This window comes from Gossypium raimondii, chromosome 6 (assembly GCF_025698545.1).
Source record: "Gossypium raimondii isolate GPD5lz chromosome 6, ASM2569854v1, whole genome shotgun sequence".
In the NCBI taxonomy this organism is placed as follows: domain Eukaryota; kingdom Viridiplantae; phylum Streptophyta; class Magnoliopsida; order Malvales; family Malvaceae; genus Gossypium; species Gossypium raimondii.
Window position 1 is genome coordinate 347,052 of NC_068570.1, and position 26,395 is coordinate 373,446.

The following is a 26,395-nucleotide window of genomic DNA, read 5'->3' on the forward strand; positions in this document are numbered from 1 at the left end:
ATATTGAGGATTAATTTTAAAAGAATGAGAAAAGATAAAAATTATTATAGTGGATTTTGGGTGTTTCCAGTTTTTGGAAATTTTCAATCAAATATAATTGATTTTTTAGCTTTTTAGGTAAAAGGTCACCAAAAAAAGTAAAATTGCAAAAAGACCAAATTACAAGATAAATTTAACAAAGTAAATTTAACAGTGTTAATAGTTGGACCTAAATTTTCAAATATGAAAAGCAAAACGATTAAATTCCTAAAAATAAAAGCACATTGACTAAATTCCAAATTTGTGAGGCGTATAAAGACTTATAGCATATTTTAACCTATATATTCATAGGTTAATCATAAAAGTTTCGTTTAATTCATCTATTAAAAGATTTCAAGTTGATTAATATTAATAACAAAAACAAGGTAAAAGCATCATAAAGGTACTTATACTAAGAGTTAAATTGCATTTTACCGTTTTTACTAAAAAAAATGACAAATTAGTTTCTATAAGTTAGATAAAAAAATGGTCATTTGTTAAAACTCTATCCATTTTTTTGTTAAAAGTTGGTTCCTATACGTAAGCATAAGGCACACATGGCACGCTACGTGTAATTGTTTAGTTATTGAGTCAGCCAGGCCAATTCTTAGTTGTAGAAATTAATAAAGAGACAAATGTAATATAACTTCTAATACAGCGACTTCTAATCCATTTTTTTAGTCTTTAGGGGGTATGCTTGTACCCACCATGACCCTGCAATTTGGTTCAAGACAAAAAACCAGACCATCCCTTTTTGTATACCCCTCCTTTCTTTATCTTGATCACAATCATGGTCACCTTTCCTCTTCTTTTGTTGTACCCTCTTACAAAGGTTAGTCTCTCCCGACCAAAAGGGCTTTTGATTGATTGTTCCTTTGATTGTCCTGTTGGCACTTCAACAGTTTTTCAGACAATGATAAATCATCAACTAAGATTAAGCAAAAACAAAACAAAAGGAGAATTTTTTTCATTGATATTTACAAAGTAGTGAGAAGAATACAAAATGAAAAACATCAAAGCAAGGAAAATTACAAGCAAAAATAAGAACTTGAAGTTCCTTTTAAAAAGGCCTAGATCTCTTAGTTACAACGGTAGGAGGAGGATTGATTTGTGGGACTGTAAAAGCATCATTTGTCCATCTCTTGTTACCTTTCATGGTTGTTTCTTTTAACCCAATTGGTCCTTCCATTTGAGGAAGATGATAAAGAGATTGTGAAGGATCAGAAAATGGCAACATTCCATCATCATTCTATCAAAAAGAACGAAAGAAAAATAGTAAAGTAACCCAAGTCATAAACTATCAATAAGTTACGTTTCGATAACTTAATTTCAAAAAGTTACAAAATAATTATTAAATTATTCAAAATATTTCAGCTAAATCATGCTGAATTGTTAAAATTGCTACTATATAACCTTTTCTATTTCACCACTTGTATCAATCGGAAGCTCCCCTTCCTTTTTTCTTTTACAATTTGTTTTTTTATAAAATAATTTTCAACGTAATGACTTTATGAATTAAAATATAAACAACTTTCTTCTTTAATCTCGACATTGCTATCAGATCAACTTAAATTTAAGATATATTCTTTTACTCATCGATAAATGTTAATTTACCGGACAAATCGTTAAATCATCGCTTGTAGCTTGTTAGTCAAATTATTGACAACCCAGTAACATAAAATTCTTTTTTTAATTTTTTAATAATTATTTTATAACTTTTAAAATTAAATCACCAAAAATTTAACTGAATAAAAATTAATCACTTTGTGGTGTAGTTTACACCAAAGAAAATAAACCCATTGTTCAGATCCCAATAAAAATAAATCAATCAAAAAGATCAAACGGTGGAGAATGAATGCAAACCTTACAGAAACCAATGGGAGATAGAGATGGAGATGAATCAAGTAAATCTTCAACATGCCAACCAGGGAGCATCTCAATTAAGTACTCAGATATACTACTTGTTGAACCATCAACTTCATTTGACGATGGATTGAAATCTGGTGGTGAAATGGAGGAGATGGGGTTGTTAACTTTGAATTCAGGGACTGAATCACCACCGTTGGATGATGATGATGTTGTATTATAAGTAGCTGATCTTGATGAAAGTTTAACACCTGTAAGAAGGAACCTGTTATGTCTTTGTGTATGTTCATTAGCTGAGTGAATAGGGACATCGCAATCCCTACATAAGATCGCCCTGTCTTGTTGACAAAACAAGAAAGCTCGTTTCTCCTAAAAAAAAACCCAACAATAGAAACATTAAATTCTAACACGAAATTTTCAAGACAGTGATGAAATTGTTTAAAAATCACCTGACAGATATCACAAAGAGGGACTTGTTTAGAAGAAGAACAAGGATGGAGAAGGGTAAAACGTTGGTGTTTAGAAGCAAGCTTGTTGGCATGGTGGACACGATGGTCACAGGCGTCACAAAGGGCGGCTTCGTCGGCGGTGCAGAAGACAGTGGCCTCCTCTTTGTAACACACGTCGCACTGAATCTTCATTTTTTTGGGGTGCTGATACAAGAGGGGGTTATAAGGTTACATATTCAGAGAGTACTTAAAAATGGGGTGACTTTGATATAGTTGGTTTGGGGGGGGGGGGTATTTGGGAATTGGGGTTCGATGTTCGGATTGAGAGAGACACGGAAATATGGGTAGGTTTGCCTTCATCTTGAATGGTGATTTTCGTTTTGTTTTTTTAATTTTTGGGTTAATTGCATTAAAGGTCTCCGAAACTCAAATTTTAAAGGGTAACTATACCTAAGGTCACTAGACGATTAGTAAGTTTATTTTTTGGTCATCGAACTTCAAAAAGTTACACAATGGTCATTAAATTATTTGAAAGTTTTCATATAAGTCATTGAACTATTTGTTTTTAATAAAATGTCCAACTAGTGAGCTCCAAACGACAATTCAATGATCGATATGGTGGATTAGTACTTATCGACGAGTAGAAGAACATACCTTAGATCCAATGCGATTTGACAGTTAGTGTCAGAGATTAGGAGAAAAAAACTATTAGGATTTTAGTTCGTAAATTCGTGGCATTTAAAGTTATTTCATGAAAAAAAACTGAACTGTAAAAAAAAAAGATGAATGAGAGCTTTTGATTAATGCAAGCGGTATGAACAGAGAATACCATACAACAACGATTTTAACAGCCTAGAGACTTAATGAAAACTTACAAGTAGTTCATTGACCATGTTTTAACGTTTTAAAGTTCAATAACTAAAACGTTAACTTACTGATAGTTTAGTGATCTTGGGTGTAATTTATGCAATTTTAAATTTGTCTCTAAACTTCAAACGTTTTAATTGAATCATCAAAAGATTAGTATCAATTTGGTTCTTCCGTCAGTCTAGTCGTTAATTTAGGAGTTAAATGCAATATTGTTGGAACTAGACTAGATTGGCCAGTTGCACTAAGAACCGATTGGTTAGATTGGTCTAGACAAAGAGATTACACTTACCTTCGAACAACTTGCTAAGAACCTTTAAAAAAAAAATTGGAACAAAAAATTGATAGTTGAACTAGTTTATAATTTTTTTTTTTTAAAAATTTTTATTTGTTTATTTGATTATGGTTAGGTTGACGGTCAAACCGGTTAAACCAATAATTTGTGGCATTATAAGTTCAACCCATGCTAATTTAGAACTAACATGGAGCACATCTAAAATGCATGGATTAAATTGTAAACACTTGTATACTTATTATATATACATCTTGGAATAAATGTGTTAAAAAGAACTAACAATGTCAACAAACTTTATAAAGGCTTTTTCTTTTCTTTTTTCATGTCGTAGTTAAACTATCCATATGGTGGATATGTGTGTACTTATAATTTAATTCACGCATGCTCAACACTAAATCTGAGTTGACATTTAACACCCAAACTAATGATTAACTTGATAGACGAACTTAATTGCCTAAATTCCATAATGTATGAATAACAGTCCGTTCAATTCAACGAATGGAGTTGATTTTTTCGTTTTTCCTTTACTAAAAAAGACTGCAGCAATAGAATTAGACAGTATGTAATGATTATCTTATGGGATCTCATCAGCAATTTTAATAGGGAACAACACAGGTTCTAAGCGGAAATTCTTTCATTAGACCCGTCAAAATGTGGGGAGAAAAATTCGCTTTTCTTAAAATCTGTTTAATGATCATTCGCCATTTCAATCCTAATATTTTGGATATGGTTCATTCTAATTTTAAATTTATTTTTCATTTCAATTTAGGGTGAAATTAGATTAGATCATTTTAAATTATTTCATCGTATCATTTTGAGTACAAATAATTTTGAATCATGGCAATTTCGAGTTTAGTGTATGTATATGCAAGTTTAAATGAATTCGGATAGTTGAGTTTTATAATTAAATCAATTTGAATTTAAATTAATCTCATTGAATTTTCAAATTCAAATAAAATTAACAACTCTAATGGTCCAAGATAAAATAAATCTATTTCTAATGGTAAAAAATTACTATGAATTCTCATCAAATCTTACACTACATTATATTCTTAGAGAAAATTCGAGCTCCAATTTGAGGCAGGGGCAAATATAAAGGATGCTCTAGCCTCCTAAAAATAGATAATTGCAGTTTTACTCCCTTATAAATTATTAAATTATAAATTTATGAACCTTTAAAAAATGAAAAAAATTGTTTAGTCCTTTTAAAAATGTTGGATGAAACCATATTTGAACTTTTAAAAAATTCATAATTCAATTTTCATCCTCTTAAATTTTTTCTAAACTTACTTTTATTTAAAGATAATATTATTAAGAATACTAAAAAAAATAATTTTGATTGCAGAAAATAGACGAAAGAAGAGTCTGGATTGTTCATGTGATCAGTTGGCCTCCTCATGAAGAAATTGTCAGCTAATGGGCTGCCACTCCACTCCAGCGAGTAGTTGCTCTTTGCAATTTTTTTAATCAATACACAATTATATTGTTTGTATATTAAATATAATAACAATCGATAATTTATTTTTTATTTTAATATATAAAATATATCAGTTAGAAATTATTATTATTATTATTATTATTATTATTATTATTATGACTTTAAAGGGTAAATATTGGAGTATTCATCAAGAATATCTTTTATTACTTTGCATAAATTATAAGTTTAGTCAGAATATCTTTTTAGTTTTAAAATTTTAGCGATGACTCAAATTGCAACAATTAAATTCATTTGGTAAAATCCTGCAATTAGTTGTGTACTATGCATAAAATTGTAAATTTAGCCTATGTTTTTAATATAATCATTCTTAGTCTTTATATTTTTGAATTCGACACAAAGCGATAACTAAATCCATTAATTGACTTTTCAATAAGTAGTATGTAGAAATAACAAGTCGATACGACATTACACTTATGATAATATATTTCTTTGCATAAGATTTTGAAAATAATGGAACTTAATGAATTTAATAATCAACACTTAATCGAACTAAAATTTCAAAATTGAAAAAAATACATAAATTAAAATGATCAAATTAAAGTATAAAAATTAAATCTATAATTTACGAAAAATAAAATAAAATCTAACCATTTATTTACATTAGAGAAGATATTTTCTCTACCTCTCTCTTTGAAAAAGGGATAAATAAGCAAACCTCCCACGTGCCTCCATTATTGGAAATGGTTTCAACTTTTCACATTCTCATTAATTTTATTATTTTGAAAGACCAAAATCGTTATAAAAATATTTTAAATTACATTTTGTTTCCTGTATTAAAATGGATAAAATAATATATGTACATTAAATTAAAGAGCAATTTAGTTATTTTTATAAAAAAATTATTCATTTCCACTATTAAAATTTGATATGACTGGCAGAATAACTAAATAATGACACGTGACGTACCACACGTGTCACATTTTGACTTACAAAGACCCATTTTTAGTTGTAAAATATTTTTAACAGAACAATCAATTTACTCTTTAATCTAATATATAAAAATTAATTTATTCATTTTTTAAATCGAAGAGACAAAACACAATTAAACTCTTAATGTTTTTATCACCAAAAATCATTGTCTACTTCTAACATCAATCTCAAATTCAATATCCAAAACTACTATTTAGATTGAATGTTGGAGATTCTGAAATTATACTATATTTCTTAAATTAATTTTGCTATAGGTAGAGGGAGGATAGGTACAAAACTTTCAAAAATAAGGTATATGGGGGTTGATGATGCCATGCCTCAAACATGCTCAAATTTTAAAGTCATATTTATCAAAAGCTTAAACAAGTTTTAGTATTAAGGATATAAGGGTTGAGTTGTAGCATGTAGGATAACATGCAATATATATGTATATCAATAAATAATTATGAGCTTGACAATTCAACATAAATAATTATGCATGATTTTTGTAATGGTATAAGTTATATGGTATTTTATTGGTTTAAATTTTTTCTATAACTCATTTTTATATGTAGGGATGAAGCTAAATTTTCTTTTTAAATTTTATTATTCTTTGTTTAAAAAATATTATATATTCTTTTCAATTATATATTATTCTTTAAAGTATTATTAGATGAAGTAATTTTTTTATATGTTTATTTTATGATTCATGTTCAAAGTTTATATTTATTCCTCTCAATAATATCATCTCAGGTTTGAACATATATTCTCTTTTTAGGATCGTGTAATGTGTCTTATCATTACACTCAACCACTTGTTGGTAGATGAAGTAAAAGTGTTCGTCGAGAGACCCCAAAATAATCAGTCTTATAAGATATTTATCTAAGCATATTTGGGTCAAGTTCGAGTTTTGGAATCATCATTGTTGGAAAGGTTTTACTTAAATATCATTTTCAGTTCGAAGAGGACTAATCTCAGATCGTAAAATGAATGAAAACACTCATGATTATACTAAAAAAAGGAAGAATATTCTAAAAATTAGTTAAATAAAATAATGGGATAGGAGTGTGCATATGTATGGGGAACAAAGGATCTTTGGTAGCAGTAAAGACTCACAGGTGTGTGATCCTCAATTATTTGTTTCAAGGTTAATAATGAACATACTAATACATAGGATGCGTTAGATAAGGGATTTACTACCCATTTGCCCCCCATAAATGATGGGTTTTCTACCGATAATGGGGTTCCCCACTACACACCCATTTGTGTCTTCCAAGAGCTTTTTTGGTTATAAATTAGCAAAATAGCAAGTTTAGTCCATAATATTTACTTATTTTGTTAATTTAGTCCTAATTTTTTGAATTCACTTTGGTTTTCAGCTTTCAAATTTTAAACAAATTGCTTTGTTTTGGATGGGCTGTTAAAATTTTAATAGTACTGACTTAGCAGTCCGTGTGATATTTTATATGTACTTTATTATTGGCATGAATAATTTTATTATTATTATTTTAATTTTATGAAGAAAATATGGATTGCTATATAAGTTTCGTGTTAATGCCATTAAAAGTTTCATAGTCCAATCAAAATTTTCATTTAAAAAAACCGACTTATATTTTGAAGGTTGAGGATCAAAGTGATAAAAAATTAGGATCAAACTAGCAAAAGATTAAATATTTGAGGCTAAATTTATCATTATGTCTCGTAAATTTAACATCTTTAAGTGCAATCGTTCCTTTTTTCAATAGAAATATAATTAAATTTCTCAATTCTTCTATATACATAATCAACATTAATTTTAAGAATCAATAACAATCGGGAGCAATGATGGTAGGTATATTACGTTTTCACGGAGAGGATTAAAATTCAAACTTTAAAATTGACATTATTGAGAAGTTTAACCACGAGCCCCAAATTAAATAATTTTCATTAAACTCCATTTTTTTAAAAAATTTCATCAAATCCCCTCAAAACTTAATATCACACTCTGCGACAGTGAAAAAACTTAAAGAAAACAAAGACTGAATTAAATAATTGAGCAGCTAAAATGTCTAAATTACATCTTTAAAAGACATTGCCAACATTCTTGTTGCATCTAATGTAGAATCACAATAAAGCTTTGGAAAAGTCCAAATCTCTAAGCCAGAAGTGTGTAAATATGGGTTAGGTAAGCTTTTATTGCATCGATGAAGCTAAGCTTGAGGGTGTTTTAAGTTGGCACAGTGAGTAGAGATCCCACGCCAGATCTAAGCCAAACCCACTTTTTGATGATGATGGTGAAGTGTTGGACCACTCACACAACCTTCAAAAAAGTTTAACCATAAATGATGATTGTGACTGAAAAAAGATTTGGAAAAGAATGTTATATGTATTCTAAATCGTAAATTCTAAACTTTAAAAGCACGTATATATATGAGAATGATATGATTTAGTCAACTACCTCTTTCCTTCAAGCAAATGCTTGAAGATGACAATTTTCGAGGGATGTTGATCCACTATTTGAAATGGTTTCATAGTGTGGGATAGGGGTTGACATATTTTTTTATTAGAGGCTTTCAAAGGGTATAGGGCAGATGGAGTTGGTTTTGAATTGGATTAATATGGTTCAGAATTTCTTTTAGGGTAAATTACATTTAAGGTCATCAAATTATCAGTAAGTTTACGTTGGAGATACTTAACTTCAAAAAATTACAAAATAGTTATTGAACTATTCGAAAATTTTCATTTAAGTCACTGAATTATTTGAAATTTTTTATTTAAATCATTGGGTTGTTAATTTTTTTAACAAAAAGCCTAACTAGTGAGTTTCAAGCAATGATGTAGTTGATCAATACTATTGACGAGTAGAATAATGTATCTTAGATCCAAGTCGATTTGATGGTCAATATCGGATATCAGAGAAGAAAGTTGTTTAGATTTTGGTTTGTAGATTCATGACCCACAAAGTTGTTTTATGAAAAAAAAAACTAAATTGTAGAAGAGAAGGGGAAGGAGAGCTTTTGTTTGGTGCAGGCGGTATGACCAAAGAAGGCTATACATAAGTGGTTTTAACAACCCAGTGAATTAAATGAAAACTTTCGAATAGTTCAATGACCATTTTGTAACCTTTTGAAGTTAAATAACTAAAACGTAAACTTACTAATAATTTAATGATTTTGGCTGTAGTTTACCCTTTAGTATTATTATTTTGGTTTAGGTCAAATTTTAGTTATGGATCAAGCAAAGAATTTTACGTTGAGGGTCAAAATAAATTTTAAAAAATTGAGTGGCCAAAGTTCAAAAATTTGAGTTAAAATGGTTCAAAAATTTTACCCAAGCCTTGGCCCATATAAAAAGCAGATATTAAATTTTACCCAAAATCTATTTTTTAAGCAAATCTTCGAACCTAAATGAGTGACCCGAAGTATGAGCAGGTCTATAATAGAGCTCAAATATCCAATCCAACTTTAATCTATACTCTAGACACTGTAAATGTTGGGCTAAAAACTAAAGTTGAATTTGAAGAAACAAAAGAACTCCTTGCTGGCCAATATGATGGCCCAATTATCAGATATATATAGCATTAACATTATGCAGTCAGACTTCATTACTGATGAATATTGTACTAATATATTATAGTTGAATCTTTAGTACGCTGGTAGTGTATTTTTTAATTTCACAAGTAGTGTTACAAAGCATCCGTCTCTTTTTATAAATATATATATATATATTTAATGATTTACTATAATATCTTTATAAGACACTTATCAACCTCTTGATCCTGGAGTTTAAAAACTCCAGTGACAATATACCAAACATTTTCTCGTATATTTTGACAACTAAGACTTATTTAAGTTGAGCGTTAAGTATGGTCACTAACTTCCATGATCATTGATCTACATGTATTCGAATTTTATCCCTTCTCACCCTTCTCCCCTTTAAAAAAAATCATTGCCTCGTAAATATAAGCAATGTTAATTTAATAAACCTGTTTGTTTCGTAGAGTGTACTTATATCTAAAAAAGAAAGAATAAAAGTTTACAAAAAAAATTGAAAGTTATCTCCACTAATTACTTGCATATTTCTCCAATTCTCAATCCTATAAAAATTTGAGCGTAATTGAGGTACTCTAATTATATTTAATTTTATGCAAACATTATTATAATAGTTACCGAGCATATCACATATATATAATTACAAATAATTACACCCAAATTTAAAACCGATTTTTTAACGCTCTAAATAAATAATTTATTCAATGTTTTGAACCTTAAGTAACAAGTTGGTCATTATCGACTTTTCCTTTTCAATAACTTTAAAATTTAAATAACTCAACTTTAAAATTTAGGGATAAATATTAAAACTATAAAAGAATTTTGATTCAATAAAATTGAAATATCATACAGGAACTTTAATTTTTATGATTTTATACATGAAATTTTGATTTGATTCGGTTTTCACGAATCACTAACAATATTATTGAATTAACACCATTTTATGTTGATATTTTGCATGTACAAGCAATTACATTAACCCAATATGAAAATAAGCGTATATATTCAATTCTTTAAATGTGTACAATTGAATCAAAATCAAAGTTTCATATATACATATGAACCACAATTCAAGTTTCATGTGTATAATTGCACCAAAACAAAGTTTATGTATCAAATTGCACATTGGGCCAAAGTTAATGTATAAATTTGATATTATCCCTAAAATTTATCGAACACTTAAAAAAAGTGTTTCCTAATCCCTTCTTTTTTGGTAAACTACACCAGCGTCATTTTAAAATAGAATTTATTCTATTCTGGTAACTTTAATTTTTTTTCTCAATGTAATCACTCTAGTTAAGATAATTGTTTGAACTAGTCACTGCCATTAAAAATTCCGTTAATCCAGTAACTGATTGTCGACGTGACACTTTAGCCAATTAAATAACGGCATGTAACACCTTTTTTTTTTTTTTACTTTTGACTAAAGCTTGGAGACCTCTCTGTAGCTATTCCAAAATACCATTTTTTCTCTTCTTTTTGTACCTACGCCCTACACTAGATATGTGGCATATTTATATATATATATATATATATATATATATTTCATTATTCTTTATTTTGATCTTTGTCATACCTTTATATATATTTATCGAAGAAAAAAAGCGATCAGGTTTGAAGATCATATCTAGAATTACGTATTTTCTATTTAATTGATAATTTTAATTTTAAAATATCTCATGTGAATCAATTTTGTGGATTTTAAGTTTCGACGTTTACTTTTCAATGCATTTACAGTTTGGATTCTTTGATTAAATGGCTTTTTTCTGTTTGGTTGCCAAGAAAATAAGGAGAAAAAGAGAGAGGAGAATATCAATATATTTGTCACATCAAGAACCTTATTTTTAAGAATCCATTTGCCTATTGTCGTCTGCTTTAATAGTGAAATCAACATTTGAGAGTTTGTTTGCAAATGCGAGACTAATAATATGTTTCTCCATTTTTGAAGGTACAAAAGAGAAGAGAAAGAAAAAAAGAAGTACGTTTTAAAATAATTATAGAGAGGTTATCAAACTTTAATTAAAAGTTAAATGATGTTACGTGTCATCATTCAATTCAATTGACTAAAGTGTCACATTAGTAATTCGTAAGTGGATTAACAGAAATTTTAACAGTAGTAACTAGTTCGAAAAATTATCTTAATTAGAGTGACTAAATTAAGGAAAAAAATTAGAATAACCAAAATAGACAAACTCTATTTTAGAGTGATCTTGAGTGTAATTTACCCCTTTTTTTTATAAAAGGTAAACACTAAAAATTATGCATAAATCAAACTCAAAACTGATATAATTAAATATGTTACAATAAAATATTCTGACAGTTCAATAATTAACCCATTTAAAAAAATTTTGATGAATTATAAGGAGAGGGTAAATTTTTAATAGCAACGTAATTAGCGTGACTCGAATTCAGACCACATTTGAGACGGTGAACACCTTAATCATCAAGTCAACACGGGTTAACCCATTCAAAATTTTTAATGACTCATTAGTGTGGCAGTTCTATGCATTTAATCTTCCATTTTAAGATTCTCTTGTATGGTGATTAATTATTGCATTTAAGGCTATCCATGGTAATGGTTTTATTACTTGAGGCAAAGGGTAAACATTGCCAAAAACTCAGTCCCTGCCAAGCGAGAAAACTGCTGATACATTTGCATTTCTCATGTGAATTGGTCTACCAATACCCTAGCAAGCTTTGACATTTCACATAGTTGTTTTAGACTTGCTTAATAACTATTAAACCATGGGAAATTTTATTTAATAAATTTAAAAAAAAATTACAAAAATTATATATAGTTTTGGTTTAAATGATGAATTTGAGATAGCGAATATTGTGATGTCTTGGGTTTAAATCTTATAATTCTCGTTATGTATATGTATTTTTTTAGATTTATTAAAATATAAAAAGACATAAATTCCCTCAACATAATATGTGTTGCTTTGTAAAAGGAATAAACTTTTGGTGATTTTACAATTGAGTTGAGATTCGGTTGATAAATGACACCAATTCAATCAAAAGCTTTATATAGTAGTAAATAACACAACTCAGAGTCCAAGGTGAAGTCGGAAAACTATTTTAGAGGCACAAATGAATAATAAAATTTAGAAAGAATCAAAGTGTATTTTTATCATTATATTAGCTTGTGACTTCATAAGCGTTAAAGGAATTATATAGATAAATTTCCATTTTAGGGGGCCAAGGTTACTACCAGCCCTATATTTTTCGCACATATCATAGTCAATATTTAAAGTATTTCAATTAAATTTAAAGTTTGAGCCAAATCTAACTCTTAATAAATTAATTCTCTTAATATTGTTGATTCCATTTACAAAACTCCAACCTAAAATCGCGCATACAACCATTAGTAGCTTTTTCGCATGTAACCCCAATATTTGATCCATTAATTTGGGTAGAAGTGTTCCCCTCGTTCTCAAAGTCACAATTAAATTAATAAATTATATCTGTGTGGTAATTTAAATGGATCGATGGTAGATTGAATTGCATAAAAACAAATAACTCTTTCCAATGTACAACTTTCATGTGCATTGCTCTTATTGCTGGCACATTGCATTAAAGACCCTTCTTAAGTTTTATTTCTCATTAATTTTATAAGATTGATTTCTTTTCTTTCATAAATGTGTCTTACCATTAGTAGTGGTATTTTAGTGCTTTTTAATTTATCTGTTTTTTATTTGAGGAGAAAGAATCCAAAGTTGAGTAATGAAAACCATACCCAATCATTTATGGACTACTCATATGTTTTAACTATTAAATTATTTACCTTGCATTTTAAGCATGGACTTCTTACTAAATTTATTAAATTAAATTCTAATTTAATTAATATCGTTGTTATTGTAACAATAAGAATATAATTTTGACACGCATAAGCATATTTTTCCTATTATTTAAGAGCTAATGAAAAATTATGAATGAATAATTAATTACCAATCAACCAATGAACACTACGTTTTGGCAATGTTTGCCTTAATAAAAACATTACCATGGAATTGGATTAGAGGTGATCATGGGCCGGGTCGGGTCCGGCCCAAATAAAATTTTTAGCCTGATTTCTAGGCCTAGGCTTGGTCCGACCCGGCCCATATTAAATATATATAAATATATATGATTAAAAATAAAAAATATTTAATATATAATTCGGGTCGGGCCGGGCCCAAACCAAAAAAGTTTTACTCGAGGCCCGACCCGTTTTCTAAACGGGCCTTATTTTTTTTGCCTAAACTCATATTTCGGGCCTATATTTTTACCCGAACCCTCTCATTTTTTGGACGGGCCGTCGGGCTAAGCCGGGTAGCCCAACCCATGATCACCTCTAAATTGAACCGGTAAATGCAAACATTAATCACCATACAAAAGAATCTTAAAAGGAAATTAAATGCATAGAATAGTCCCACTAACGAGTAATTTAAAATTCCGATAAAAGCACTTCTTCCATTGTAAATTGGTCTCTTTTAAAAAAAATTGAAATAATTTAACTTATGTAAATTTTAAAAGTGAATACTTAAGAAAATTAATGACAATATTAATATTTTTCGTCAATTGTACATAATTTTGATTTGTATAATAAAAAATTTAGACGTTAATGTTTATATATTCTGTGAAAATGTTGATAGACTGTGTAGACTGTAACAGCCCGATTTTAGTTAAATCGAAACAGTGGTTTCAGAACCACAAATCCAAGGTCAAAAAATTATTTTAATATTATTTTTGGTATTTACAGCATGTGATTATATATGTGTGAAAGTTTCGTAAAGAAATTTTAATATTTGAATGCTTAATTTGGTAAAAAGGACTAAATCGTATAAAGCATAAGAGTTGTATTCTATTAGCTAAAGGTATTAAATAGCTATAGAAATTTAGTGTGGAAGTCCTTATTTGGTAATTAGCCCATTAAAGAGATAGTGGAATATGATGGTTTGGCATTTTGTGTAATAAATAATGTTTATAAAGGTTAATTATGTAAATTGGTTAAAATGACAAAACAAATAAAACAAAAAGGCAAAGTTATCATCTTTAACCATTATTCAACCGAAAATTGAAAGAGAAAGAAGCCATGGAAGCTTGAACTTTAGGCCAACCCCATTTTGCTTGCATGCGAGTATCATTTGTCCAGTTTTTTTTATAATTTTTATGTTTTTGAGATCGTTGCTTCGTGTTCTAGTTACCCATACCCTAATTTTTGAATTGGTGGATGAATTTGTGAGTTTCCATTGATGATAGATTGATGTTTTTGAATGTTGATGATGGAAAATGAATAATTGTTGATAGATTAATATGTTTTGTAAAGTGATTTTTGACAAAAATGTCAAATAAGGATTAAATTGTGAAATATGAAAATTGAGTGGTTGAAATGTGAAATAAATGAAAGTTTTGGGCTGCTAGGGGCACTATAGTAATTCGGCTAAGCTTGGGTTATATTGAATTGTGTGAATTTTGTATATTTGTGAAATAGGGACTAAATTTAATAAATATGAAACTTTAGGGGTTAAAGTGTAAAAATGTCCAAATAGGTATTTTTGGATGAAATTGAATGAGTAGGTGATTAAATGAGTTAAATTTGAATTCATATAGATCAGGAAAGAAAGAAATCGGATTTAGATCGGGGGAAATCGAAAGTTGACGAGTAGTTGATCCGGTCTGTTCGTTTACGTACGAGGTAAGTTCATAAGTAAATAAATGTTTTTGAATTCAAATGTATATGTTTTATATATTGCCGAATTGATTTATATGTAGATATATATATATATTGCCGAATTGATTTGTATATGTATATATATTGCCAAATTGATTTAAGATCCCGTATAAGACTATATTTGAGATATGACATCGGCATCGATTTGAGATCCTGTATAAGACCATGTCTGGAATATGGCATCGGCATCGATTTGAGATCTCGTATAAGACCATGTCTAGGATATGACATCGGCATCGTTTTGAGATCTCGTATAAGACCATATCTGGGATATGACATCGACATTGATTTGAGATTTCGTATAAGACCATATCTGGGATATGAGATCGATGTGAGACTTCGTGTAAGACCATAGCTGGGCTATGGGCATCGATATGAGATTTCCATGTAAGACCATGTCTAGGACATGACATTTGTACGATACATTATGTACGAGTTTTCCCGAGTATCCTTAGTATTCCAAGTGGTTCAACGGGTAATCCAAAGATTATGTTAAAGAAAAGACAAGGTATGATCATGTTGAAAGGATACAGGTATGTACGAAAAATTCATGAGTAATGAACTCGATGTATATTGAACATTTGGCAAGAATGTAAATGAGTAAGTCATATTTATGAGAATGATCTTGTGATGACCTTGTGATTATAGGTCTATGCTTATGAGGTATAAATATATGGTAAATTTTATTGATGATTGTGTGAGGCTTTTAGGCCAAATTAAATTGAGACATGATATGTATAGATATTGCGGGCTAAATTTGTTAAATCAAGACCAAACTAATAGAACGTGTAAATGTTTTGAGGTGAATTTATTAAATCAATACCAAATTGACATAATGTGTAAACTTTGAAGGCTAGAATTGTTATTATACCAATAAAAATATGTACAATTGACGAAAAATATTATCATTATGATTAATTGTCCTTAGTTACTTACTTTCAAAATTAACATGGATGAATTGCTCTAAATTTTTTAGAGTGACCAATTTTCTCAATATCAAAATTGAGAAGGGTCAAAGAGGTCTTTTACTAAAAAACTATACATTAACTTTGGTCAAATGTGCAATGATGTATATAAATTTTTTACAATTTTATACATGATTTTTATTCAATTTTCACAAATCAATAACATTATTATCAATATAAAACTATTTCACATGTATACATATTGCATATACATATAATTATATTTATCTAATATAAATATGTATAGTTGACTAAAACTCAAGTTTATATATATATACACATTTGAATTACAATTAAAATTTCTTATATATAATTTTACCAAGTTATAATTCATATATAAATTACACATTAAATCAACATTCACATATATATATATATATAAGTTTAAGATTTATCATACACGTCATACCCCAATCAATATTTTCGTGCTATTTCCATATATAATTATTTGATTGCGCTATTTCCCCATTTTTTATTGTTTTAAAAACTCAAATTTAATATCAATAAATAAACCTATTGAAATTTTAAAATAATAGAATTTAAATATTGTAAAAAAGTATTTATAGATATCTACCCCATTTGTACTTTTCGAGCAAAAGCATCAAAAGCCACATGGTGGAAATACTATAATATTACCGCAAATTTCTGCAATAATAAGCTGAGTTATTGCTTTTCAACTTCCCAAAGCAATGGTTGAGACCTCAAAATGCATACCCAATCTTGAAAACAGCGCAATTCCCATGGCCTTTTACTCCACAACTCGTATTGCATTTTGTAAAAATAAATAAATTACTAAAGAATTTCATTTATTTTATTGTTGAAATATGAAGTGTATGACAAAATAATCAGAAAGTTACATGTGACATGTAATGTGTATATTTTTCTGATGTATTTGACCAAATTTTAATGGTATAAATTGATAAAATTTTTAATAAAATTACCTATTTGCTCTTTATTCTTACCTATATAAATTAATTTATCATTTTTAAATAAAGCGGACAAAATGTAAATATATTTCTAATACAATGGTCTTTATGATACTTCTACCAATACGCTTCAAATCACCTTTAATTTTCTATTTTTATCTAAATGAATTTAGTCATTTTAATTTTGGATTTTAAAATTGTAATTTTAATTAATAATGATTTTAAAATTCTTTTGTTGAATTCGAGTTGTTTATAATGTTATTTTTTGGGTTAAATTCTAGAAAATAAAAACAAGAAGAATTTATTGAGAATAAAAAGGAGGAGAAGGCTTGAGTGACGATTCAAGGGTGGCATGCAGAGGGCTGTGAGCTGGGTGGTGTGGTGTCTTTGATCTAGGTATTTTAGGTGAAAGGAGCCAAATGAGAAGAAAAGGAAGGAACCTATTCCTCTAGGCTAGAGCGAAGTATTTATAAGTGTAAGTGAACTTCTCTTAATTTGGGATTTTAATATGTCCCATCATGATCGAATTTAGGTGAGCGACAATGGATAGAGATAGATAACGTGAGATCCATGTGCATGTGAATCTTGCAAGAAAAGGTCTAACACTTGTGACTGACGAGGTAAGCTAAAAAAGTTCATTTGTGTCCAGTATATGTGCTTCATTTTCATTATATCATCTATACTCAGGATTGATGACTAGTTTTTTTTTTTTTTATTAATGTGGTTTCTAGTGATGGATCCTATGTTCTATGCTTTAATTTGATTTAGAAGTTGGATTCAACTCTGATTTAAATTTGGTTAACTAAGTTGAATATAATTAGCATGAAAAAAATGTAAATCAGCATACTAAAGTACAAAACTGTGTTTCTAAAATTTCTATTGTAAACCATTGATAAGAAGAACAATGCCAATTGCCAACTATAATACAAATGTTAGTCGATCTCTTAAGGAATTGTAGGACCGAAGCTCTTACAATCCACCGCCGATTTCTGATCCCTGCCGCGGCAGAAGAAGAAGGCATCAGGGCACCGATACAAGCAATTATCTGCCAGGCTGACGTCAGCAGAACCCGGTTTAAGACCCAACAACGGCCCCGGAATCGGTCCGACCAAGTAATTCCCACCGAGCAACAGCCTCTCGAAAGACGACGTATTGTCATTCCCGGCAACAGCAGCTTTCACGGCGTACTGAGCCGGTATCATCCCCGTGAACTCATTACGTTCCAAAGACAAAGCCGTCAGCTTCGGCATCGACGCCATGAAAGTCGGCAACAAACCTCGAAGCTTATTGTAGCTTAAATCGAGAGCTATCAAGTTGCTGTTTAAAGTTATGTCGACCGCCGGTACTTGTAATGACGAGAACTCGTTGTAAGAAAGCGTGAGTTGTTCCAAGGACGGATGCCGGAACAAAACTGACGGTACGGTGCCGGCAAACATGTTGTGACTGAGATCCAAGACTTGTAAGAACCTGACCTTATCGATGTCATGGGGAATATTTCCATTTAATTTATTGTTCCTCATCGAAAGCTCAACAAGCGATAATGGCAACGTCGACGGAACTCCACCGGAGATATTATTATCACTTACATCGATAAAGTAAAGATTTTTAAGTGAACCCAAATCGGGAAACTCGCCGGAGATGCAATTCCGTTGGATCTCGAGTCGTTTCAGCTTTGTTAAGTTGTTGAAACTTGAAGGAATAGCTCCATGGAGACGATTGTTATCTAAGTAAAGTTCTTCAAGCTGATGAAGTGAGCCAAGAACGGAAGGTATTTCGCCGGCGAATGAGTTGCCAGACAAACCGAGTCGACGCAAACGAGTTAAATTCGAGAACTCGTTCGGAACCAACCCGGAAAACGAATTATCTGATATATCCAACGTGTTCAAATAACGAAGATGGTCCCATGGAACTGAAGTGAGTGAACCAGAGTAACCAACAGGATCAATGGTGATTTCAGTGACTCGGACCAAACCTGAAATGACTCTGTCACACCTGAGTCCGCAAGTGAAATGATCGGTGAAGATGTTATCACATGGGTCTATGGTGAAATCCCATGAACTTAAACAAGATCCGGGTGTAATGGAACGAGGGTCGACGCCATTTTTGAGAGCATTGAGTGCTTTTATATCAGCTGGATGTGTTTTGGAATTTGCAGAAAAGAACAGCTTTGTGAATATGAACATGAAAACAATAGGTTTAAACATCTTTTTTTGGATCTGAGGTTGAAGAAGGGAAACTGGGAAAAATGGAGAGGTTTTGATTGTACCGTACGGCTATTGTCTGTGTGTATATATATGTATATATGTGTAAATATTATATTGTATGAACAATCTTCTTCAAGATTCGAAAGTAACGGTTGATACTGAGTGTATCAGTATATACTAAATATATTATTTTGGTGAATCTCATGTCATGTGCACGCCTGAGTTTACGATTTGTGATTTGAACATGGTAAGATCTTGTAGGGTCTCACACTTAGGGGATTGGTTCTGGTTAGGGTCAATATGAATACAATTAATTTTATTCCGGTTAATTTGAGTTTTAAAGTTTTTTTATTTTGTTGATAAGTAGAATCAATTAGGAGGTTGAAATGATGGAGATGACGACGGTTCATCTTGGTTTAGGGTGCAGAGTCTTAGTACATGGGGGTGGTGAAGAGAGTTTAGAGTGAGAATCATTGGGGAAGAAGGTTCTAAATGTTTGGATGACTCAATGATCTTGTGAGTGGGTTTATATATGGGAGACAAATCTTGAGGTTACTTATGGTAGAGTCACAATCTGTCTCTTTTTAGTAGCGGTAAGGTGACATTTTAGGTGATCAATGAGCTCAAGGTTCTATGAGTTTGTCACTTCACTGCTCGATGCTTGAGATTCGCTTAGTGTGAAGTTCATCTAACGAGGACACGTGTATAGCATGAAGTTCACCTTTTAGGGACACGTGTAGGGGACTCATGGAGGTAGTATAACAGTTATATTTTGACTTCAGATCATTTCTAATTTAATTAATTGTACTCTAGTCATTGTAAATCCTCTTTGTTCATAAAGCACAGAGCTTTAACAAAGGGCTCACAAGCTTACCCTTTTTTCAGCCACGCTATTCAAATACTGCTTCACACGTCTGGTTGGTCTCGAAGATCAACGAGATTCCCCTTATCTGCAAAATCATCGTTAACAGCTCAACAATTGTTGACGAACTCGAAAAAAAAAGGTCTGCAGCATCAAAATATGCATGTCACAATGTTCGATACATGTTACCGCATATATTTACGAAAGGAAGATGAAAATAGTACCTGAATCAAACATCCAGAATTTAGACTTGGGCTATGCCCAGGAGCTACTTCACTGTTTATCGATATCGAACATTTGCCGAGGTTTTTAAGATGGAAAGATCCATCTTCTTCCATGTTGATTATTGCCTATTACATGTTAATAGGCAAAACATTCAAATGATATATAGCTATTTATAGGAATAATGACTTGACTATACATGCATATGTACATACACACATAAGTATCACGAAAATTCTTGTATTAGGAGTCAGATTGTATTTTGCTCTCTCTTCTAAAAAAAATGTGTAAATTAGTCTTTGTACGTTACTATAAGAGTAAATTGATCTTTTCTTTTAAAAATTTCATTCATATTATACTATTAAAAATTAACGTGACTAATGGAATAATCAGACGGTAATAGATGACGTGCCATTTGTACCTGACATACAAAAACCAGTTTTTAAATGTGGAAATAAATGAAATTTTTAACAAAAAGCCCCGTTTGTTCTTTAATCTAAGGTACATAAATTAATTTACCCATTTTTTAAATAAAAAGAACAAAATATAATCTGACTCCTAATATAAGAGTCTCTATGGTAATTTTACTATATGCATATATATATATATATATATATATATATATATATATATATAAGACATGGCAAATCTTACGTGCTGCCTTGACACATTGTTAGCACATCCTTGTCTTCCTAAGTCAATGTCAACAATGAAATTTTCTTTTGTTCTACCAAGTAAAATCTACACAATCAAAAAGCTTAAAGTATTAAAGAAAATTTAATCCATCAAAATTATAATATGCAAAATTACAATGCTTTTATATTAGGAGTTGGATTACATTTTGTCTCTTTTATTTAAAAATAAGTAAATTAGTTCATGTACATTAGCTTTAAGAGCAAACTGGTCTTTTTGTTAAAAATTTCATCCATTTCTACTATTAAAAATTGGTTCTTATACGTCACCATAAAGTATATGTGAATTAAGTCATGTCAGTTTTTAACAATAGATTTAGATGAAATTTTTAACAAAAATGTCCAATTTCCTCTTTGATCTGACATACAAAGATTAATTTGCCCATATTTTGAGTAAAGAGAAAAAAATACAATTTGACTTCTAATATAGGAACCTCCATAATAGTTTTACCCTATAATATCTCATATTTGCTCAGACTGTTCATTTTTAATGAAGTACCTATGTTCGGCACACGGATATAGGTATATAAGCTCCAAATATCATCCAAATACATGAAAAAACTTAGAAAAGACTAATCATACCCGTTTCATATACATTTCCGCATTATAACATGGCAGTGTTTAGAAAATAGCATTCATATTGGAAAAGGCAGCATTAATGAGAATGGTAATTGGTACAAGGATAGAATACCTGATGCTTCTTAATATAATAATGATTGGAATGACGGTCGTATAAAATAGCAAAGGCTCCATTGGATGCAATGGCCCTTTGCATGTAAGAATTGGGACCCTGCTCTCTCCTTATAGTTGCTCTTTTACTATCTTCGTGCTGATATCTAGCGACTGCACGGAGAGAAGGAAATATTGGATTCTTCATCTACAAGTCAACATTTGAGATTAAAGCAAAGATCGAATTTATGTGAATTTATATTACTTTCCCAGTCACATAAATCTTGGTCATCTGGATCCAAGTCCATATCAGGGATCTGTTAAAAAACACATGAATAAAATTAGGATCAAATAATGATGACAATAATTAAAGTGACATGATCAGTAATAGTTGATGGCATACCAATACCATTGCCTCGACATCTGAGAAATAAGGAACATCTTCATCACTTTCAATAAGTAACTCTTCTGCTTCTGGTGGTGGATGATCAACAATCGTGCGTAAAGCATCCACTTCTTGTTTAATTGGAGAAGGATTCACCTGTGGCAAACTGTTGTGGCTATTGGATGAACCATTGGATACAAAACTATCACCTTCAGGGGGCTACAGCCGCTACACACGGCAAATCCTCACGATCTTTTACGTGTGCAAATAAAGGATATTGTCGGGTTTTTCATGTCCAGTTAAGGAAACTGCCATTGTTTTGTAGCTGTTTGGAGAAGATAACATCTTCATTGCATGGAATTTCTCGGTCTTCACTGTTTAAAGTGCAAGGCTCATCCAAATTGCAAGACCCCGCAACTTCATATGATTCTCCAGGGCCTGAATCTTGAGTTTCAATTGTTATTGTTTCGGTCATCTGATCTTGATAACTGTTATTTGGTGAACTTGCCAAAAGTGAACTCAAACCATCAAAGAAAGACTTATGATCAATCACATCTTTTATATCAACATCCAAGAAAAAAGGTTCATCATTCATAAGTGCATGGGTTATTTCCATCAAATAACCTTCCATATCAGCTGTTGCTTAACCATACCTGATATACTGTAAATTTAATTTAATTTTGGTTTAGGTGTAAGAAGCACCATGGCGTGTAAGGTGTCTAATAGAAAATCTCAATTGATAGAATCAAAAGCTTTCCTTCACTATCTCTTGTGATAGTAGCACATTATCTATGATGCTCCTACCTTCTTGTAAAGGAACACTGGCTGTCACTTATGTGCAAAAAGCAGTAAGTTTTGCAATCTATTGGCAATTACCTTGGTAATACATTTGTTAACCACGGAGCAAGACGAATTGGTCTATAGTTTGTTATTCTCATTGGGACAAGTACCACAATAGTTAAGTTGAATGCATGGAGAAGCTTACCGGTTTGAAAGAAATGGCTCATAGTGGCAATTATATATTCTTTAATTAATATTTTCTTGATGAATTTTATAATCTTCCATAATTATTTGCTCGAAAGGGCTAAATTGAATGGCATAATAATATTATTATATCAGCTACCAACCCAATAAAATTTATATAATTATACCACTTGAAGGGCCTAATAGTTTTAAATATTGGAGGATTATACTATAAATATTATTAAAAACAAAATAAGTACCAACGAATCTTTTAAGTGTATTAAAATTTATATAATTATAAATGATCAAAATATCAAATTTACAAGACTTTATTTCTGCAAATATAACTCGTAGCTAGATTCCATTAGGCAACATTGGACCTATCGCTAAAGGCCCAATTTCTTCAAAGTTCTTCCATTTTAAACTTGATTTTGCCCAAACATGCCCAAAACTTCTATTGGGAACAAATTTCGGACTCCAACTTGAACCCGCCTATTTACCTATTTCCTTTGTCTAAATAATTCGTTTCACTTTTTAATAAAAAAAATTAAATATAATTTTATGTTTTTATAACTAAAATCAAATAATAATATTTTAAAATTATTTCATTTAAATTCATTTTTTTAAATTGATCCAAAAAATTGATTAATTAAAAAAATGACCTAGACGTAAAATCTTATATGAAAATGACCCGTTTCATACCGTGCACACCGGTGCCGCCATTCTCATTGGCAGCACCACTCTGTCATCATTGAGCAATCATTAGATTTAAATATATATTTTTTGGGTGTCGCCAGATAAATTGGTGGCAATATTAGACTGAAGTGTAATTATCTAAAACATTCAGGAACCTGATGAAGTAATTACCCTTTTTAGATTGGCTGAAAAAAGGGTGTCACCTGATGGTATGGTGACACCAAATTAAATGCTTTTCAAATTTTTGGTCTACTTGTATGTTAAATTTGTCCCTTTTTAAATTAAATTTAAATAACACATAAAAATATAAGAATAACAAAAATAAACTCTTCTTGTTTTTTTTTTAAATAAACTTAAAAAATATATAAAATTTTTATTTAAATTACCCAAATATATCCCTAAAACTTTTTCTTAAGTTTACTCAAAAAGGAAATTACTTCATCAAGTCCCTGAACGTTTTACATAATCACACTCCAATCCAGTACCATCAATTTATCTGACGACACCCAAAAAATTATTTTCTAAAAAGCTAATGATTGCTCAGTGATGACGAGGTGGTGGGAATGGCGACACCGATGTGCACCAGAAAAAATGGGTCATTTACGTACATAATTTTTAAGTTGAATCATTTTAATAATTAATCGAAAAATTTATGTTACTTCTAAAAAAACTATTAAATTCTGATCAAACCTAACCAACTCGAGATAAGTTTATGAGCCCCAATTACCCTACAATAATTTGAGTGTTGCTTTAAAGGAATCATGGTAGTAGTATCAACCTTTTCAAAAAATGGAAAATGAAAAAAAAAAAAAAGGAATAATTTGAGTGTTTCGGGAGAAATACGGAAATTTTTGTTGTTCCTCTTTTCTTTTATGAGGATCCCTTGTTAATAGCTAAAGAGGGCTTTTAGGTTTGTGTGAAAAAAAAAAGTTAGTTCTTTCGAGACAATTATATTGTGTAAAATCACTACTTGTAAATTAGTTTTTTTTTTCGGTTAAAAATTCATTCATTTTTATTGTTAAAAAGTAGTTACCATACGTCAACATGAGTACATATGATACAACACGTGTAAATAATTGATTATTTCGTCAGTCATGTTAATTTTTAACCAGAGAAATGGATGAAAATTTTGACAATAGTTATTTTCTTTTGATCTATCGTATAGAGACTAATTTATTTATTTTTTTGAGTAAAAGAAATCAAATGTAATCTAACTCCTAATATAGAAATTTCCATGATACTTTTACCAACAAAATCCAGAAATAAAACATTGAATATTTTGTAAATTTTTAATGATATAAGCGAAGTTAAAATAATATTTTTTTTACTACACCCTTATTGAGGAGAAGTTGAGCATGTCAAATGGTAGCATTATCACCTATAAAAGTTTTATAATTTTTAGAGCATAGGGTTTGAATCCATCATGTGCAATCAAATTTGGTTTGTTTTGTTAGGCATTCGTTAAAGGATTTTCACTTTGTGAATTTGTAAAAATAAAATTTAAATCGAGGGCAATATTAAATATGTAAAAGAATTTATTAACTCTTAATAAAAAACACTTCATCGACTTTATTTGGCAAAATCAACTAACCCTTAACAAGTTTAAAGGCATTTATTTCTCCTTCCTAATTCTATTTGTGAAGTCTTGAAAATTTTTAAGTTGATGTATCAAAATTATCTTCTTAAAAAGGGAGAAAACCTAATGCACCCCTATGGATAAATCATCTCAATCATGTCCATCACATGCAAAAAGCCCAGTGGGTCCACTCTAACCCTATCCCTCATCCCCCATGTCTCTCTTTCTCTTTGTTTACAAAGGCCGAAGTGGGGGACCATGGCATATTAATCTGAAGTTTACCAAGTCTCCCCTACGGCCCAAAATGATAGAATTGTACGTCTTTTGTGAAACTACATTTTAAATTATCAATAGACAATATTATAATATGTTCTTTTTCGGATAAGTATATATGTATTTAGTGAAAAAAAAATTACATCAATTGAGAAGGAATTTCACTAGCTATATCTTGATGAAAAAACTCCAAGACCTCACTCCAAGGTACATAAAAAATTTGTAGACTTGATTTCTAAACTAGACATAAGCTAAATTTTTTACCTTTGCCACATGCCGGATTCACCGGTGCCCTTTAGATTGCATAGTTCTTTGGACCCTTCTAAACATTGTGACACATGAATCTTCCATCCCTTTATCGATTAAAGCCTTAATCACTTCTAAAATATATTAAATTAAATCAATAAACTTCAATTATTAATAAATTAAGTCGCTTATGTTAATCTTATTAAATATTAACTTAAATTCATACATGACTTAATTTTAGAGTCTCACTAAAGACAAATTTTAAAAAATTTTGTGGACAAAACCATATGCTTTCTTTTTAAAAATGAATCTTATAATGCAAATATGACCCTAAGCATGTTAAGTTGGGTTTTTTTTAAATTTTAAATTTACAAGTTACAACTATATTAATGGTTACTGTTAGAATAAATTATTATAAGTACTGAACTGAATAATTCATTTAACTTAAGATAACTCGCACACATGATTTAAAAAAATGAGACTCAAGCATGAGTGATCAAGATTTGAAGGCCTCAAATGATATGGTTTCTTTTGGGTAAATTACACTCATGATCAATAAACTATTAGTAAA

At 30.1% G+C, this 26,395-nt stretch overlaps 3 protein-coding genes across 4 annotated transcripts; all 3 read right to left on the reverse strand.

Moving 5' to 3' along the window:
• Window positions 1–952: 952 nt before the first annotated feature.
• Window positions 953–2,638, reverse strand: LOC105771644 (B-box zinc finger protein 21). 2 transcript variants are annotated; one of them, XM_052632210.1, is made up of 4 exons: window positions 2,334–2,638; window positions 2,136–2,253; window positions 1,882–2,018; window positions 953–1,267 (listed from the first exon to the last, which is right to left on the reverse strand). In XM_052632210.1, the coding sequence occupies exons 1-4, from the start codon at window positions 2,523–2,525 to the stop codon at window positions 1,079–1,081; spliced, it is 636 nt and encodes a 211-aa protein (XP_052488170.1). In that variant the 5' UTR covers window positions 2,526–2,638; the 3' UTR covers window positions 953–1,078. The 2 variants fall into 2 exon arrangements, with proteins under 2 accessions (XP_052488170.1, XP_012448517.2); XM_012593063.2 differs by having other exon boundaries at window positions 1,882–2,253; window positions 2,334–2,634.
• Window positions 2,639–17,883: 15,245 nt separating this feature from the next.
• On the reverse strand, window positions 17,884–19,403 carry LOC105774342 (LRR receptor-like serine/threonine-protein kinase ERECTA). The gene has a single exon (XM_012596809.2). It carries the CDS (start codon window positions 19,238–19,240, stop codon window positions 17,981–17,983), a length of 1,260 nt encoding a protein of 419 aa, XP_012452263.1. The 5' UTR covers window positions 19,241–19,403; the 3' UTR covers window positions 17,884–17,980.
• Window positions 19,404–20,130: 727 nt separating this feature from the next.
• On the reverse strand, window positions 20,131–22,701 carry LOC105771645 (uncharacterized). The gene is made up of 7 exons (XM_012593064.1): window positions 22,414–22,701; window positions 22,089–22,226; window positions 21,951–22,002; window positions 21,708–21,859; window positions 20,979–21,065; window positions 20,327–20,452; window positions 20,131–20,190 (listed from the first exon to the last, which is right to left on the reverse strand). Exons 1-7 carry the CDS (start codon window positions 22,699–22,701, stop codon window positions 20,131–20,133), a joined length of 903 nt encoding a protein of 300 aa, XP_012448518.1.
• Window positions 22,702–26,395: the final 3,694 nt, after the last annotated feature.

Bases quoted from the DNA above. Each gene is read 5' to 3' on its own strand.
- LOC105774342 (XM_012596809.2), bottom strand. From the start codon at position 19,240: ATGTTTAAACCTATTGTTTTCATGTTCATATTCACAAAGCTGTTCTTT.
- LOC105771644 (XM_012593063.2), bottom strand. From the start codon at position 2,525: ATGAAGATTCAGTGCGACGTGTGTTACAAAGAGGAGGCCACTGTCTTC. The intron at 2,254-2,333 runs GTGATTTTTAAA...GTTTTTTTTTAG, and splicing joins CTCTTTGTGATATCTGTCAG to GAGAAACGAGCTTTCTTGTT. The intron at 1,268-1,881 runs GTTTGCATTCAT...TCTTTTTGATAG, and splicing joins CTCCCATTGGTTTCTGTAAG to AATGATGATGGAATGTTGCC.
- LOC105771645 (XM_012593064.1), bottom strand. From the start codon at position 22,701: ATGGAAGGTTATTTGATGGAAATAACCCATGCACTTATGAATGATGAA. The intron at 22,227-22,413 runs GTTATCTTCTCC...AGTTTGCCACAG, and splicing joins AAATTCCATGCAATGAAGAT to GTGAATCCTTCTCCAATTAA. The intron at 22,003-22,088 runs GTATGCCATCAA...GTTTTTTAACAG, and splicing joins ATGTCGAGGCAATGGTATTG to ATCCCTGATATGGACTTGGA.